At 41.3% G+C, this 18,661-nt stretch overlaps 1 protein-coding gene across 10 annotated transcripts in view; it reads left to right on the forward strand.

Annotated features, from left to right (window-relative positions):
* Positions 1–17,120, forward strand: part of TXLNG (taxilin gamma) — a 105,008-nt gene extending 87,888 nt beyond the window's left edge. For all 10 annotated transcript variants that reach the window (XM_056556800.1, XM_056556801.1, XM_056556799.1 and 7 more), the window contains 4 exons: positions 7,375–7,449; positions 9,014–9,106; positions 9,688–9,783; positions 10,806–17,120. In XM_056556800.1, coding sequence (XP_056412775.1) covers positions 7,375–7,449; positions 9,014–9,106; positions 9,688–9,783; positions 10,806–11,150 — 609 coding nt within the window. In that variant the 3' untranslated portion in view covers positions 11,151–17,120. The remainder of the gene's footprint in view (positions 1–7,374; positions 7,450–9,013; positions 9,107–9,687; positions 9,784–10,805) is intronic.
* The last annotated feature ends 1,541 nt before the right edge of the window (positions 17,121–18,661 follow it).

An 18,661-nucleotide genomic window follows, 5' to 3' on the forward strand; every position in this document is an offset into this window, starting at 1 on the left:
AACAGGACTCAAAGCACTCACTTTTGGCCTAGTTGAATACTTTAGGGGGTGTAGTTTCCAAAATTGTGTCACATCTGGGGGTTCTGTATGGTTCTGGCATCTAAAACCCTTATAATCCATTCGGTCAAGGAACCAAATATGGCCTAAGTCAAACACTGGCCGATCAGCTCACTAAAATATAGGCTGCATTTTCTTCAATATCAGAAGTAATGTACTAAAAAATATGTCTCACAAATGATGCATTAGTGTTAAAAATTCGAAATTCTCTTTTTCTCACAGACTTTGTAATAATTCCTGGCAAAAAACTATGGTGTTAAAATACTCACTGTAACCCTAGCAAATAGGGGTCTAGTTTTTTTAAATGGGGTCATTTGGGGGGGGGGGGGGGGGGTCGAAGGTTCCACCACCTTCAAATTTCTGAAAACCTTGCATAGCACATAAAAAAAGATGTACTTTTAAAATTTTCAAAATTGTGACAATTTCAAGTTAAATTGTTAGGCTTCTAATACATTTCAAATGTTAATTAAAAACTAAAGAAATGCTTTCCAAATAAAGTAGACATCTGAAAGTATATGTTTCATAAATGATTTGGTCAAAGTATAAATATTAGTGTTAAAACAGCGAAAAATCTTTTTTTTATTTTTTTTCATTTCATGATTTTTTGCATTGTAAAAAAAAAAAAAATACATATTATATCTGCTTACCTATACTATGTACATGAAAGCTCAACTTGTGACAAAAGAACAGTGTCAGAATTATCGTGATTGGCAAAACGTTACCAGTTATTCTCTTAATAAGGACAGACATCCCCGATTTGAAAAAAACAGGTCTTTCAGGGGCGTACAGGTTTAATTGTATTGGTCCTTAAGGGGTTAAAATTGTCATCTTCTGACCCCTATAACTTTTTTATTTTTCTGTTTACGGGGCGGTATGAGGGCTTGTTTTTGCTCCATGTTCTGAAGTTTTTATCGGTACCATTTTTCGCTTTTTATTTTTTTATGGTATAAAAAGTGACCAAAAATATGCTATTTTGGAATTTTTTTGCGTGTACGCCATTGACGGTGCGGTTTAATTAGCAATATATTTTTATAGTTCGGACATTTACACTTCCCACATATAGGTTTATTTTTATGTTTATTTAGTTATTTCTTTATTTATTTATTTTTTAACCTCTTAAGGACCCAGGGCGTATGGATACGCCCCCACACCCTGGGCCTTATCCATACGCCCTGGCGTTTTCTGGTCTCTGCCGCGCGCCGGGCTGAAATCCTTCAGCAGGCATCCAGGGCAAACGCCGAGGGGGGTCATGTAGGCCCCCCATGTCGGCGATCGCCGCAAATCGCAAGGGAAATCGCCCTTGCGATCTGCGGCGATACCGGGCTGATCGGGTCTCTGGGACCCGACCGCCCGGTAATTTCGCATGATTCCGGCTGTCACAGACAGCCAGGACCATGCTGAAGTATAGGAGCGAGGTGGCAAGCCTGCCACCTCCTCCGATCCCCTGCGATCTGTCGGTTAGTTAACCGACCAATCGCAGGAGGGGGGGCGGTTACTTCCTCCCGTCCTGCCCGGCCCCTGAAAGTCCGGAGAGGACGGGAGGAAGACCGGAGGACGCGGCGGGGGACGGGGGAGTGCTGGGGACCGGCCCCGGTACTTACCTCGTCCCTGAAGACCCGGATCCTGGCGGCGGAGGCGGCGGCGACAGGTGAGTAGATCTTCAGCCGCGGTCGGGCCCTTTACAGCAATGCACGTCGCCGTAAAGCGACATGCATTGCTGTAATGGGACCCTGTAAACTACAACTCCCAGCATGCCCAGACAGCCCTTGGCGTCTGGGCATGCTGGGAGTTGCAGTTTTGCAACATCTGGAGGTCCACAGTTTGGAGACCACTGTGTCCTTCCAGATGTTGCAAAACTACACATCCTCAGCATAACCTTACTGTCCAGGCATGCTGGGAGTTGTAGTTCTGTAACATCTGGCCCTGCAGATGTTGCAGAACTACAACTCCCAGCATGCCTGGACAGTTTTGGCATACTGGGAGTTGTAGTTTTGCAACATCTGGAAGGGCACAGATTGGGAACCATTGTATTAGTGGTCTGCAAACTGTAGTCCCCCAGATGTTGCAAAACTACAACTCCAAGCATGCTGGGAGTTGTAGTTCGGCAACATCTGGCTCTAAAGATGTTGCCAACTACTACTCCCAGCATGCTTGAGAATGTTTGGGAGTTGTGGTTTTGCAACAACTAGAGGCACACTGGTTGGGAAACATTGTCTGTTTCCTAACTCAGTGTTTCCCAACCCGTGTGCCTCCAGCTGTTGCAAAACTATAACTACCAGCATGCACTGATAGACTGTGCATGCTGGGAGTTGTAGTTTTTCAACAGCTGGAGGTCCCCCCCTTGTGAATGTACAGGGTACATTCACATGGGCAGGGGGCTTACAGTGAGCATCAGGCTGCAAGTTTGCGATGCAGCAAATTTTGCGCGGCAGCTCAAACTCGCTGTAATCCCCCGCCCGTGTGACTGTACCCTAAAAACACTACACTACACTAACACAAAATAAAATAAAAATTAAAAAACACTACATATACACATACCCCTACACAGCCCCCCTCCCCTCCCCAATAAAAATGAAAAACGTCTGGTACGCCACTGTTTTCAAAATGGAGCCTCCAGCTGTTGCAAAACAACAACTCCCAGTATTGCTGGACAGCCGTTGACTGTCCAAGCATGCTGGGAGTTTAGCAACAGCTGGAGGCACCCTGTTTGGGAATCACTGGCATAGAATACCCCTATGTCCACCCCTATGCAAATCCCTAATTTAGTCCTCAAATGCGCATGGCGCTCTCACTTTGGAGCCCTGTCGTATTTCAAGGCAACAGTTTAGGGTCACATATGGGATATCGCCGTACTCGGGAGAAATTGCCTAACAAATTTTGGGGGGCTTTTTCTCCTTTCACCCCTTATGAAAATGTGAAGTTGGGGTCTACACCAGGATGTTGGTGTAAAAAAATAAATTTTTTACACTAACATGCTGGTGTTGCCCTATACTTTTCATTTTGACAAGAGGTAAAAGGGAAAAAAGCCCCCCAAAATTTGTAATGCAATTTCTCCCGAGTACGGAGATACCCCATATGTAGGCGTAAAGTGCTCTGGGGGCGCACAACAAGACCCAGAAGGGAGAGTGCACCATGTACATTTGAGGTGATTTGCACAGGGGTGGCTGATTGTTACAGCGGTTTTGACAAATGCAAAAAAAACAAAACCCCACATGTGACCCCATTTTGAAAACTACACCCCTCACGGAATGTAATAAGGGGTGCAGTGAGAATTTACACCCCACTGGTGTCTGACAGATCTTTGGAACAGTGGTCTGTACAACAGTTTTTATTTGCACAGCCCACTGTTCCAAAGATCTGACAGACACCAGTGGGGGGTAAATGCTCACTGTACCCCTTGTTACGTTCCTCAAGGGGTCTAGTTTCCAAAATGGTATGCCATGTGGGGGTTATTTTGCTGTCCTGGCACCATAGGGGCTTCCTAAATGCGACATGCCCCCCCGAGCAAAATTTGCTCTCAAGCCAAATATGACTCCTTCTCTTCTGAGCATTGTAGTTCGCTCGTAGTGCACTTCAGGTCAACTTATGGGGTACCTCCATACTCAGAAGAGATGGGGTTTAAAATTTTGGGGGGTATTTTTTGCTATTAACCCTTGCTAAAATGTGAAATTTGGGGGGGAAACACACATTTTAGTGAAATTTTATTTTATTTTTTTACATATGCAAAATTCGTGAAACACATGTGGGGTATTAAGGCTCACTTAAATCCTTGTTACGTTCCTCAAGGGGTATAGTTTCCAAAATGGTATGCCATGTGGGTATTTTTTGCTTTCCTGGCACCATAGGGGCTTCCTATATGGGACATGCCCCCGAGCAAAATTTGCTCTCAAAAAGCCAAATATGACTCCTTCTCTTCTGAGCATTGTAGTTCGCCTGTAGTGCACTTCAGGTCAACTTATGGGGTACCTCCATACTCAGAAGAGATGGGGTTACAAATTTTGGGGGGTATTTTCTGCTATTAACCCTTGCAAAAATGTGAAATTTGGGGGGAAACACACATTTTAGTGAAATTTTATTTTATTTTTTTACATATGCAAAATTCGTGAAACACATGTGGGGTATTAAGGCTCACTTAAATCCTTGTTACGTTCCTCAAGGGGTCTTGTTTCCAAAATGGTATGGCATGTATTTTTTTTTTTTGCTGTTCTGGCACCATAGGGGCTTCCTAAATGCAACATGCCCCCCAAAAACCATTTCAGAATAACGTACTCTCCAAAATCCCCTTGTCGCTCCTTCGGTTCTGAGCCCTCTACTGCGCCCACCGAACACTTTACATAGACATATGAGGTATGTCCTTACTCGAGAGAAATTGGGCTACAAATATAAGTATACATTTTCTCCTTTTACCCCTCGTAAAAATTCAAATATTGGGTCTACAAGAATATGCGAGTGTAAAAAATGAAGATTGTGAATTTTCTCCTTCACTTTCCTGCTATTCCTGTGAAACCCCTAAAGGGTTAAAAGGCTGACCGAATATCATTTTGTATACTTTGGGGGGTGCAGTTTTTATAATGGGGTCATTTGTGGGGTATTTCTAAGATGAAGACCCTTCAAATCCACTTCAAACCTGAACTGGTCCCTGAAAAATAGGGAATTTGGAAATTTTGTGAAAAATTGGAAAATTGCTGCTGAACTTTGAAGCCCTCTGGTGTCTTCCAAAAGTAAAAACTTGTCAATTTTATGATGCCAACATAAAGTAGACATATTGTATATGTGAAAAAAAAATTAAAATATTTTGAATATCCATTTTCCTTACAGAGAGCTTCAAAGTTAGAAAAATGCAAAAATTTCAAATTTTTCCTAAAATTTTCTAATTTTTCACCAAGAAAGGATGCAAGTTACACATTTTTTTTACCACTATGTTAAAGTAGAATTTGTCACGAAAAAACAATCTCGGAATCAGAATGATAACTAAAAGCATCCCAGAGTTATTAATGTTTAAAGTGACAGTGGTCAGCTGTTCAAAAAATGGCCGGGTCCTAAGGTGTAAAATGGCTGGGTCCTTAAGAGGTTAATGGGAAAAGGGGGTGATTTTTTTTTTTTTTTTTTTAAGTTATGTTATAGCCCCCATAGAGGGCTATAACATAGCACACACTGATCTCTTACATTGATCACTGCTATAGCATTGATCAGTGTTATAGCCACTTGACTGCTCCTGCCTGGATCTCGGGCATGAAGCAGTCATTCGGCGATCGGACAACGAGGAGGAAGGTAGGGATTATATATGATATTGTGATTCCACACACTTCAATTATTGGTCTCCAAAACTGTAGATATGACTGAAAATTGTAGAGACTTTAAAACATCACTTTTATTAGTATACTCCTTAAAATATTACCAATAGTGTAAACCAAATATTCCATATTTGGCTGCCATCAGATTATTCCACAGATATTATAAACGGATATACAGGATATAGATAGATGGTGCTCGTACTCACATCTACTATCTCGCTCTTTGTTATTCAAGTCTCTCAGGATATATTGCACTTATACTCTTCTCTATTGCACATATGCCACTGTTTCACTTTATGCCAGAGTATTGCACAAATATCAAGGAATGCACGTCCCTCCCAGTATCCTTATACAGTTCAGGGGGTATAGCCACAGTTCGGTGTCTCTACACAGTTCAATACTTGTTGCACCATCCACATAATATTATTTTCCTATTGCACAGTCCACATAGATATTTCATCAGCACCATGCATCATTATTTAGACTATATTGTATTGCACCTTCCACTGTTATTGCACAAATGTGTTCCCCTGATCGTAATTAGAAGGCAGTGCAAAGATAAATTATTTACAGAAACCTGTATTCCGGTACTTGCTTCCTCTAGTGATCCGGTTTCTGTTTCCTTGCATTCCGGCACTGGGTACTCCTATGTAAACGGGGAGTGATGGTTAATATTTTTAAAGATTCAACGCGTTTCCCGCTGTCAATTCGTCAGGAATCAATGGACAGCATTCATTTTTGTCCATATTGCACCCTGTGGCTCTCTCCTCATGCGCATGTGCACAGCTCTGATGACGGCCGTACACTGAGGTCTAGCTACCTATCGGTTTATATTCGCTCCTTGTTCCCCTCCCCTCTACACCTATCCTCCTATCAGTTTTACTTCCTACCACTCACCTTATGTTCAGGTGTTCAATTAGCTTTCGGAGTACTACTGGGAGGGACGTGCATCCCTTGATATTTGTGCAATATTCTGGCATAAAGTGAAACAGTGGCATATGTGCAATAGTCTAAAGGAGAGTGAAGCAGTGTTGGACATGAGACTGTGTGAATTGTATCAACATGTGCAATATCGGGACTGTGTGCAATTCATCAATTAGACACTGCTGCTGTAAAAATGGACTATGTGCAATACTATGAATAGCTGCTGATAGAGGAACATGTGCAATACAGAAGAGTATTAAGTGCAATATATCCTGAGAGACTTGAATAACAAAGAGCGAGATAGTAGATGTGAGTACGAGTACCGTCTATCTATATCCTGTATATCCGTTTATAATATCTGTGGAATAATCTGATGGCAGCCGAATATGGAATATAATATTTGGTTTACACTATTGGTAATATTTTAAGGAGAATACTAATAAAAGTGATGTTTTAAAGTTTCTACAATTTTCAGTCATATCAGAGAAGGTAGGGACCCTCCTCGTGTCCATACAGCTGATCGGGACACCGTGGGGGTCCCGATCAGCCCAACTGAGCTGCCGGGAAGCATATTTTTAACTTTAGATGCGGCGATGAACTTTGATTTCCGCGTCTAAAGGATTAATAGCGCACGTCACCGTGATCGGTGACTTGCGCTATTAGCCACGGGTCCCGGCTTTCAGTAGCATCAGGGACCGACCCACTATGACGTGACCCCACGTTATAGAAAGGGAGCGGGCGCAGGGTACCCCCTGCGTCCTTAAGAGGTTAAGCCACTGCATACTTGTCATCCAAACACTCAGTTTGTTTTCGATGTGTTTGTATGTATTTGGAATGTATTTTGAAAAGAAAGTTTTATCTGTATTAAATGATCTAAATTAGTTTTATGTTTCTCTTTAATACAAGATAGAAACTGTTTTTTGGTTTAATCACTGTGTTTCAGTAGTAGGCAGAGCCATTCACAGCTATGCCCTGCATTCCTCGATAGCATTGTGTTTTTTTTCTTTGAACGGTAACATGATGTACTTTGGAAAACCAGATTCAGTGCAGTCTAGTTCCTGGCACATCAGACTATTAAATGGCTTGTATCACTTTTTAGTTGTTGAATGAGGCCACGGAAACCAGGCAAAAATTTGAGGAACTGAAGCAGCAAGAAAGTCAGTTAAAGCAGCAGGTAAGTAAAATATGATTTGTTCTTACATATTATCCAATATTAAATGAGGGCCGTTAAAGATAAAGGTTTCTTTTATTCATATTTTTCTTTTTACACCATGACTTTATTGTACAACCTGCAGTCTGTAAAGTAAGCTTCATCCCAGGTTGGTCATAATCCGATTGGACCCCCCACGTTCTCTTGCACGGTGCCACGGCTCTCTGCTTGAAGAGCTGTGTCGACCACAGCACAAAGTGGTGGCAGACGCCCCCCTCCCAATCTGTTGGGACTACTGCATGGAAATATGAGTACAAAGGGTTATACCTCTGCAATATAAGTGGACCGCTTATAATAATAGGAAAAGAAAATACAAAGCTCAACATTGCTCCTGTATTGGTCATGCAACCTATTAAATGGTAAACCCAAAGAACAGGATAATATACCGTACAAGCATAAATTGTTTTTACTGGCAGAACGTGAAAATAAATTGATAAAGCAATCTGTGACTGTGCAGGTCCATCATAGATTCTTATACTTAAGCCATTTAGCCCAGGTGATATTGAACTGAGACTGTGCATTGCCGAGGCAAGGGGGCGTTCCATCATGTAATTAAGGTGTGTATCGCTGATCAAGTGTTGAATGTTTGGCAATTTGGTGCACTTCCAATTTGCTGCCACAGTAAGGAGATGCATATGCTACGTCAGGGATAGTGAGGTCATCTAGTCTTCGATGCAGAAAAGCCACCTCTAGGCACCACAGTATTATATATCCTGTTAGCTTACACAAAAGAGTAAGAAGTTGTTGCCAAAAGGGCCATATGTATGCACATTCCCACCATATGTGCCGGAAGGAGCCCACCTGTTAATGGTATTGCCAGAATATGTTGGGGCAGGTTGGGTACATTTTTGCTAATCTAGAAGGGCTTCGATACTATCTATAAAGCAGCTTCCTAGACACCTCTAGGTAGGAGGCACAATGAGAGACCTTAGAGCTTATTGTAAAAGCATGAGACCATTGAGCAGTAGTGAATGCTGCATGGAGGTCCAGTTCACCTTTGCAGCAGCATGACAGAAACTCTGGTTCAAGCAGGAGAGCCCTATATGCCCTAGCTATTCCTATGGTTTTAGATATAGGGTTCTGGAAGTGGGCAAGGTACAGGGACCCTGAGGAGGGCAGCAGAAGGGCACAAGAAGAAATATACTCTGCTTTTTTTATGCAGAGAGCCGGTGTGCTGTGTAGGAGATCGTGTGGGGTTCCAAGCGGTCAGACCCGCTGCGATCAGACACTTAACCCCTATCCTTTTGGATAGGGGATACATTTTAGTAAACCAGAGTACTCCTTTAAAGTACTTGACCTTGTACTGAATAAACACAGATGACATTAGATGTGTTTTTTAGTTTTCTTGACCAGACATGTTGAGGGGTCATAATTGGTGTTTAATGTTCAGAAACATGTTACCAAATCTGTGCCTGGCTACACACAGTGTACATACACTATCTTACAGGAGCTCCAAAAACCCAACAAGAGTCAACTGGTGGCTCAGATTATTATAATTTTTTAACTAAGGCAATCTGTATTATTTCAGCTATCTCTTTACATGGACAAGTTTGAAGAATTTCAGACCACGATGGCAAAAAGTAATGAGCTTTTCACAACATTTCGTCAGGAAATGGAAAAGGTTTGTTTCAGCTCTTACCCTTTCTTATACGATGAGTTGCTAGTACCCCCTAAAAAAAAGCCTAATGCTTTTTCTGAGTTGAGTTCCATAAGTAAACACCAATCTGTTAAGTGGGTGACATTATTTTAAATGATGCTTATCAATAGTCCTCAATAATCTTCTGCTGCCTTATGAACCACACAGGTTTAAGTGAAAGATTGGACCCTTGAGAAATTTTAAAATGAGATTTTAGTTTCAGGTTGCATTAAGGCGACAGCTCGGGAGGTTGGCATGAGAGAATGCTACATTAAACAAGTATCTAAAGCATAAGCCCAAAGTTGTAAGCCCAAAAGATCTTTAGCAGTAGTGTTGGGAGACTCAGGCCAAGCTGGGTGGTACAGTTGCCGAGGTAACCTTTCCACGCTCAGTGAGGGTCTCTGCATGAGCCCTCTCATGCACGAAATGTCACGGAGCATGGCATGGATGCCTCACCAGCTATACTGCCCAGCGTGGCCTGTGTCTTCCCAAGCAGGAGGTGAAATTCATACAGCCTTACAACTTTGGACTTGCGCTTTAATGTTTTTCCTCATCTTTTTCCCTAGATGACAAAGAAAATAAAGAAACTGGAGAAAGAAACAGTTGTCTGGCGTACCAAGTGGGAAAACAACAATAAAGCCCTACTACAGATGGCTGAAGAGGTAACTGAAGCTTGCCTTGTTAGTGAAGGGGTTTCCTGCTGTTTTCTAAACTTCTCTGTGTTTCTGGTCAATTTTGCATAGAGTCCCTATGGTGCAGCTTTTCACTAATTTGTTATAGTCATGTGTAAGCTTCAGAATAGTGCTGTGTGTACTTTTTCTGTATTCCTGGCAGGAAAGCATTAGTGTTATCCTGGCACTATGTGCTCATAGCCTTCCATTGCCAGATTTCTCAGTGTCTATTACACTGGAAACAGAGTGGTTCTAAGTGTTTTTAGTGCATGGCCAACTTAGTGAAGCTGTAAATGGCTAGTATGAGCTATATAGAATTGTCTGCACACATTCTTGCCTGTATAAGAAAAATGCAGTTTCTTCTCCAAGGAAACTGTTTTATTTCTGTGACTTATGGCACATAATTCACCTTCACTGTATAGCAAGGGGAAATCTTGTTGGCACTTTTTGGTAATGAATTAAGTTGAATATTGGATTTTTCTGCTGTTAGCCACTCATCCATGTAGGATCAACATGGAAATCTGCATACTTTATGAAAATGCTTGAGTGTTTTCTAGTGTTTACATTAAAGGGATTGTCCGGGGAAAGAAACAACCTGTGTATGGTGTTTAAAAAAAAAAAAGTTTAATAAAGCAACTTACCAATATGTTATTATCCACATTGCATTGATCTTTTATTTCAGCTGTGCTGTCTGGCTTGTAGTTGTGACCTTTCATATTACTGCTCATTAGATTTGACTCATTAGATAAGGCAGCAGGGAATCCTGTTCTGAGGGAAACCTACTGTGACTGAGAGACCTCATGCAGACAGCAGGGGAGCGGAAAGCCGGGATGGAAGCTTTTCATTCAGAAACTGTGACGTGACATCACTACAAGCCAGACAGCAGGTCTGTGCACTATTGCTAATGTTACTCTTTTTGACACCATTCACAAGTTTCTTTTGCTGGACAACCCCTTTAAGTGGTAGGGTTAGTACAAGTTCAAACATTCTTACATACCTTCTTTTCTTCTCAGAAAACTGTTAGGGATAAGGAGCACAAAGCACTGCAAATCAAGCTTGACCGTCTGGAGAAGCTTTGTCGGGCCCTTCAGACTGAGCGCAATGAGCTCAACAAGAAAATTGAGGTCCTTCAAGATCAAGTTACCATACTAGATGATGTCGGTGATGCAGCTAACGGCGATTCATTAGGGACAAACCCAGCAGAGGAAGAGTCTTCCGAGGAAATAAATGTAGTCACAGAGCAAAAAGAATCTGGAATTCAGCCCATAACTCAACCTCCATTATCAGAGGAACAGATTCTTGTGCAAAAGACTCTTTCAACAGGGCCTCCTCCTTCTGACATAGATTCTGTTGACTAACACCCAGGCATTACACTGTTTAATAGATACACAAAGATATGTATATAATGGAAAATATACATATATATATTTTGTGTATAACTTTGTTGGTGGCAATTTGTTTTGTGGTGACAAATTTCTTACTTTTTTCTACCATATCTGTATTTTCTTAGGACTACTGGAGTACATGTGGTACATAAAGCTTCCTAGCAACTTCACAGTGTAATAGATTTTTGTCACATTCAAGTTTGACATCTGTCTCCATTTCATTGTCCATTCTCTAAAAGAAGGGGATTGCATGTTCCAGGCCCCGGCATTAAGAGTAGCATGCCAGTGTAGGTGACAAACTAAGCAATCCATTTTTATTCAGGATAGCAGCACCATGTCTTCTTCATGTTTATTGTTCCATAAAAGTATAAAGGTCAGAAGATTGTTTGCGCAAACCATAGGGTAGATGTACATCCATTTGGTAGTATTTGATGCCTCCATCTATTGAATTATCAATTCAATGCTTGCATTTTGTTTCCTAAATATATAAGAAAGATGTCCAGGGTCCACTTTCTGCGTATTGTTTGCATGCATCTGTCATTCATCTCATGGGAGATGGATCCTTAAGACATGAACAGACAACTGTAATCAGGGCTGTATATGTAACCATACCCATCACCTTTGCACATCTCCGCAATTGTTTCCTTGAATGTGTTAGGTTAGTCCTAAATGATAGCCATGACACCCACAAAGTAAGACCTCTACATTCCAGTTTTTGGTAGGGCTAGCTGTCCAAAGAGATGCTTTATTGGTGTTTATTTAAAGGTTTCCATAATTAAAAGGATTTTTTTTCTAAAAAGCTAGCCATATATAAAAGGAGAACTACTGGACCATTATTAAAGTTAAAAAAAAATTATTTAGTTAAAAAAATGTTTTAACAATTCTTAAAATATTCTCTATTTTTTTTAGTTCGAGGCTTAAAATATTCTCCATTCTATAATTAACATTTCCGTTTCTTAGTCGAGGAAAATTTTAAATACATACAGAAGCTAGAAACATAAAACGTAGGCGTCTCAACAGGAATGAGATTATATAATGCAGAGAGATCAAGATGAATTATAAATACAGATAATATACATTTATTGATAGAGTTCTATCTTGATATATATATTTTTAACTCACATTTATAAACGTGCCAAGAGTCTATTACGGAGTTGAATCCGCTATATTTACTATCTTGTAATTGGGTTCTTGGCTTTGTATCTTGTGATACAGAGATTATTCTTATAACTGCACTGATTCCTTAAAGGGGTTTTCCCACAATTGATACTTAGTAACTGCCTCTCCAATCCCATTGGACTGCTAAAGATGCTCTGCGACCACTGGTAGTCTCTGTATACAATTAATGGAACAGTAGTGCACATGTGTAAAGAAAACTTTTACGTTTATCACACCTAAACGTTTTAGATCAAACAAAAGCTACGTGAACCTTCATAGTCCTATGTGAGAAAGTAATTGCTTCATCCTTCAGGATTTTTTGGTGGAGAGCAGAATTCATGGTTGCATCAATCACCGCAAGAAGTCCAGGTCACAAAACAGCCCCAGCCCATCAAACTGTTGCCACCATATTTGACTGTTCGTATGATCTTTTTCTGAAATGCTGTCTTACTTTTACACCAGATAGAATGGGACACGCCTTCCAGAAAGTTCAAATTTTGTCTTGTCAGTTCACAGAATATTTTCCCAAATGGCTTTGGTGATCATTAAGATGTTTTTTTGCCAAAAGTGAGACAAACCTTTGTTCTTCTTGGTCAGAAGTTTTTTCGCCATTTTTGTACTGTCTTATCATGAGCACTGACCTTAACTGAAACAAGTAAGGCATGCAGTTCTTCAGATGTTGTGTGTTCTTTTGTGAAGTCTTGGATTAGTCTTTACTACGCTCCTGGTTTTATTTCAATAGGTCAGCCACTCCTCAGATGGTAGACACTGTTCCAAATTTTTTCTATTTGTGTATATAATTGCTCTTACCGTGGTTTGCTGGAGTCCAAAGCCCCCTTTAAGAAATTGCTTTGTATTTCTTTCCAGACTGATAAAGATTAGAAAGTTATTAATATCTAACTTATTTTTTTTTGGATTGCAGCATGATATCCTGCTGTTCTTTTGGTCTACTTCACTTCTTCAGACAGGTTCTATTAAAGTAATCAGTAATCGGCCTGGGTGTTGCTAGTGAATAATCAGCTTTCCAAACAATGTGACAATTACTTTTTCACACAGAGCCATGAAGTATCAGATAAGTCTTTTCCATAATAAATTAAATGATCGCTTGAAAACGGCATTGTGTGTAAATAGGTTACATTAAAATTTCTTTGATCTGAATCATTTAAGTGTGACAAAAAGAAATCGGGAAAGGGACAAATACTTTTTCACAGCACTGTATCAGTAAGCAACTTGAGACCTGTGTCCTCAAGACCACAAAAGTCCCAGTGGTCAGACCTCCCATAAGCATACATTTATCCCCTATCCTGTGAATAGAAAATAGTGCTGTTGTCCCCCCCCCCCCCCCCCCCCCCCCGGCATTACTGAGCATAAACTGCTGCTCTGCTCCCCTTCTTACTAGCAGCTTTGTTTCTTCTAAGACACCAATTCTGCCCCCTGCTGCTCTTTAGTGTGACCTGTCAATTCAGAGTGGGATTTGTGTGGGGACCAAATGTCACTTTACTAACGTAACTTTACAAGACTTACCTAGCATCTCAGTGTTACAGTGAGAAAGTTACTGCCGTTCCGGCTAGTTAATTTAAAGAGTACCTGTTATCAAACCATATTTTCTAAACTGCATCAGATTATATACCCGAACTACTCCTAACACCCCTCCTGCCCTTAAAATATTTTTTCCAAGCTTTAAAAATCTTTGTATCATACCTTTCCCCTTGCTCACATTGTGTGAGTTCCCAGCAGGAGAAAGTGGGTGTTCCTCAGCAGGCGTGATGTCACTGAAGCCTGTGAGAGTTGTACCTCGCTATGCCCCACACGCACTTCCTGAGTTTGGTCTCCGGCCAGGCCAGGCCACCTTGGGGCCGGTTTTTTCAATCACATTAAAAACATATAAAGGTTGAGAATTTGAACAGCAAGTAAATAGCAAAGTGTCTTATAATTACATAAGGAACAATATATTAAAAGTTTAGTGTGGTGACAGGCACTGTTTAAGAGCAGTATGGACTGGATTCAGGAAAATTAATCTCCCGGTTATTTGTTTACCCTCACCAGATTACCAGGAGGGGAAAAAAACTTGTCCTGGAATGTTGCTTTGAAGGTAAGCCAACAGGTGCAGTAGTCCAGTACAGAGCTCCACTAATATGTGAATTAGTGGGACCACATGACTGCATCCGCTGCATTTATTTTACTGTACATAAAGGGGAATTTAAAATTGTGTAAATCAAGTTATTTTTGTCCCTGCTTGCCTGGGTGTATATTTTGTACTTCCCCTATATTTATTAACTCCTTAAGGACTTAGGACGTATGAGTACCTCCTAAGTCCGGTCCCTGTCTATAACGCGGGGTCCCGGCGGGATGGTCCCGGCGCCTATTCACAGCCGGGACCCGCGGCCGCGATCGTTCGGCCACACACTATTAACCCTTCCGATGTGGCGCTCAAAGCTGAGCGCCGCATCGAAAGTGAAAGTAAATGCTTCCCGGCTGCTCTCTCGGGCTGATCGGGGTCATCTTGATAAAATCGCGATGCCCTGATCAGCTACCCGGAGAGAAGAAGGTCCCTACCTTCTTCCGTCTGTGTCCTGGCTCTGATTGATTGCTCCATGCCTGAGTTACAGGCTGGAGCAATCAACCGCCGATTACACAGCTTGTTGCCATGCAAGGGCAAGGCAACAATCTGTGTATGCAATCAGCCATTGCAAGCTCATAGGTCCCTATAGGAGCTGGGGCCCCCCGCGATCTCTTGTACGGGCCCCGACTCTCTGGCCAGATAGTGGGTGTCGACGACTGCACAAAGCGGCGACTGACACGCCCCTCAATACATAACTATGGCAGAGTCGGAGATTGCAAAAGGCAGCGCCCCAGCTCTGCCATAGAGTTGTATTGAGGGGGTGTGTCAGATGCTGCTTCGTGCAGTGGTCAACACGCCCATTCCCACAGGCTGCCGGGGCCCTGTACAAGGGATCACGAGGGGCCCCAGCAGTTGGACCCCCCCGTGATCTGAAACTTATCCCCTATCCTTAGGATAGGGAATAAGTTTGTCAGCACTGGAGATCTCCTTTAAATGGGCACTGTCAGATACAAAAGCTTTTGATATGTTGTAAAGCATGTATAACCAATAGGTTTTGCAATTGCTTTCATTAGAAAATGTTCAGTATTTCATACTGAAAAAGCCAGTCAAACTGCTTGCTTGGACACATATAGTCCTGCTATGTCCATGCATCATCACCTATGTCATGAACACATTTCCTTGAGTGACAGCTGTGAGTGCAGGGCTCACAGCTGGAGGAAAAATCCTCCCACTGTCAGCTTGTGTCCCGCTACTGTCAGTGAGGACAAGCTGGGAGTTGTAGTTTTTGCCAAAGCTAGGGGAGATGTAAGCAGACAGCATACTGAGGGAGGGGGCAGAGACCTGCACAGTGAGGCCACGCCCCTTCCCTTTGAGAGAAATTCAGACTAGTGAGCTAAATTTAAGTGTAATAAATAAATAAATGTGCTAGACACATAAAAATTAGATGTACATGGTCAGGATTAGGTACTGAGTGAAATATATAAAAAAAAATTGTTGGATCTGGCGGGTACGCTTTAAAGAAAATGTGAAATCAGAAAATGACCTGTTTTTTTAAATCGTTTTAAAACATTTTTTCAGAATTTTTGGTGGGTTTTTCCCCTAAATTTTCATTTCATACTATATTTCATTTTGTACTATATTATAAAATTAACTAAAATTCTTGCAATTTTTATTATGACCACTAAGCCTAAAACAAAGCTGAGACTTTCTGTTCTGTTTGTGATGAGAAGGAGGAGGAAAGTGATCTGTACAGAATTAAAAGGTGATAGAAAAGACAACAGCAGCTTAGCCTCCACCCTGCAGGTTACAGAACATGCTTACAAGAATACAAAGGAAAAGATGTGGAGATGTTCACTGTGGGGCATGCCTAAAGTATATCACTATCACAAGAAATATGGTTTCCTCTTAATCATGTACTTTAAAAAATAAAACACACCTACAATCAGAAAAAGGAAATAGATACTGAAATATTTTCTGATCAGGGAAAAAAAAGGCAAGACATTAAGGGGGGGGTGCTCTGCTGCTCAGCGCTAGGAACAAACTGTTCCGAAGGCTGGAGCCGGGAGCTTGTGATGTCATAGCCCCACCCCCTCCCATAGACTTGAAATGAGGGGGTGGGGCTATGACCTCACAAGATCACGGCACCAGCGTTCGGAACAGTTTGTTCAAAATGCTGAGCAGCGGCGTACCCCTTTAACCTGTTAAGGACCAAGGCCGTACCTGTACATCCTGGGTCCTTTCCCTTTCTATAACACGTCATAGCGGGTCAGGCCCGGCCTTTAACAATGGCCGGGACCCGTGGCTAATAGCGCGCAGCACTTATCGCAGTGCCTTGCACTCTTAACCCTTTAGTCTCGGCGTTCAAAGTTGATCGCCGCGTCTAAAGTGAAAGTAAACTAATGCTGATTAGCTCAGGGGGCTGAGCGGTGAAATCCGCAGCTTTCAGACAGGAGGAGGGTCCCCCCTTACCTGCCTCCTGGTGTCCAATTGCAGAATGACTCCTCAATGCCTGAGATCCAGGCATGAGCAGTCAAACGGCAGAATCATCGATCAATGGTTTCCTATGAGAAACCATTGATCAATGTAAAAGATCAGTGTGTGCAGTGTTATAGCCCCCTATGGGAGCTATAACACTGCAAACAAAAGTGAATAAAGATCATTTAACTCCTTCCCTAATAAAAGTAAGAATCACCCCCCTTTTCTCATAATAAAAAAACATGTTATTGCCACGTGCGGAAATGTCCGAATTATAAAAAATATTTAGTTAATTAAACCGTACGGTCAATGGCGTATGCACAAAAAAATTCCAAAGTCCAAAATAGTGTATTTTTGGTCTCTTTATATCAAGAATAAAAAGCGATCAAAAAGTCTGATCATTACAAAAATGGAACCACTAAAAAGTCAGATCACGGCGCAAAAAATGAGCCCTCATACCGCCCTGTATGCGAAAAAATAAGTTATAGGGGTCAGAAGATGACAATTTTAAACGTATACATTTTCCTGCATGTAGTTATGATTTTTTCCAGAAGTCTGGCAAAATCAAACCTATATAAGTAGGGTATCATTTTAACCGTATGGACCTACAGAATAATGTGTCATTTTTACCAAAAAATGTACTGTGTAGAAACGGAAGCCCCCAAAAGTTACAAAATGGCGTTTTTTTTCTTCAATTCTGTTGCAAAATGATTTTTTTTTTTCGCTTCGTCGTAGATTTTTGGTAAAATGACTGATGTCATTACAAAGTAGAATTGGTGGCGCAAAATATAAGCCAACATATGGATTTTTAGGTGCAAAATTTAAAGAGTTATGATTTTTTTTATTTTTAGTTTTTTTAAGGTAAGGAGGAAAAAATTAGAGCGCAAAAATGGAAAAAAAAACCCTGGTCCTTAAGGGGTTAAAAGCTGATGGACCTCTACCAATATGATTCTTACCATTGGCCGTCTTTTTGTACCACCACAGGTCAGCTGATTACAAGGGCTGCAGTGACTTTGGTTCTACACTTAGCTCAGTCCCATTTCTTTGACCATGATAAACAATGAGTAGACTACAGTACTCTATCAGCTGATTGTAAGGAGCTGGGAGTCAGACCTTCTCTTATCTGATATTTATAGCCTTGACCTGCACAAATTGGTGTTCAAGGGTAAGTTTCCGCACTATTTATTTATTTTTTACCATAAAAAAAAAAAGAAAAATGCCACAAACAAATGCCCCCTCATTTTTAATTTCCATGATTCAGTTTTTGAGATGGTTTTTTTTTATTTTTATTTTTCTCCTTTCAAAATTGTGGGTTTAAGTACCCGAAAAAACGCTGATGGGGTGTTTAAAACTTTCTTTAGTTCTTTTAATTCACATTTATTATTTATTTCCTTTTTCACTTTTTTTTTTTTAGGCTCCATAGGGGACTATTAAATACAATCTGTAGATTGCATACACTGATCAATGCTATGCCATAGCCTAGCATTGATCAGTGTTATCGGCACTTCTTTACTACCGCCTGCCATGGATGGATGCAGTAAAAGAGCGACAATTAGACCGCACTGAGCACGGTAAGGGACCTCCGGCCGTCCTCATAGCTGATCGGGACAACGCGATTTCACTGCGGTGAATCCGATCTGCATCCCTGAGCTAGCCGGCAGTTAATTTCAGGACTTTTAGATACCGCAATCATTTTTGATTGCGCCGTCTATTGGGTTAAAGCCGGACATCACCACGTTTGGTGATGTTCGGCATTAGCCACAGGTCCTGGCTATGACGTGCACTCATA

This window comes from Hyla sarda, chromosome 2 (assembly GCF_029499605.1).
Source record: "Hyla sarda isolate aHylSar1 chromosome 2, aHylSar1.hap1, whole genome shotgun sequence".
Classification (NCBI taxonomy): Eukaryota; Metazoa; Chordata; class Amphibia; order Anura; family Hylidae; genus Hyla; species Hyla sarda.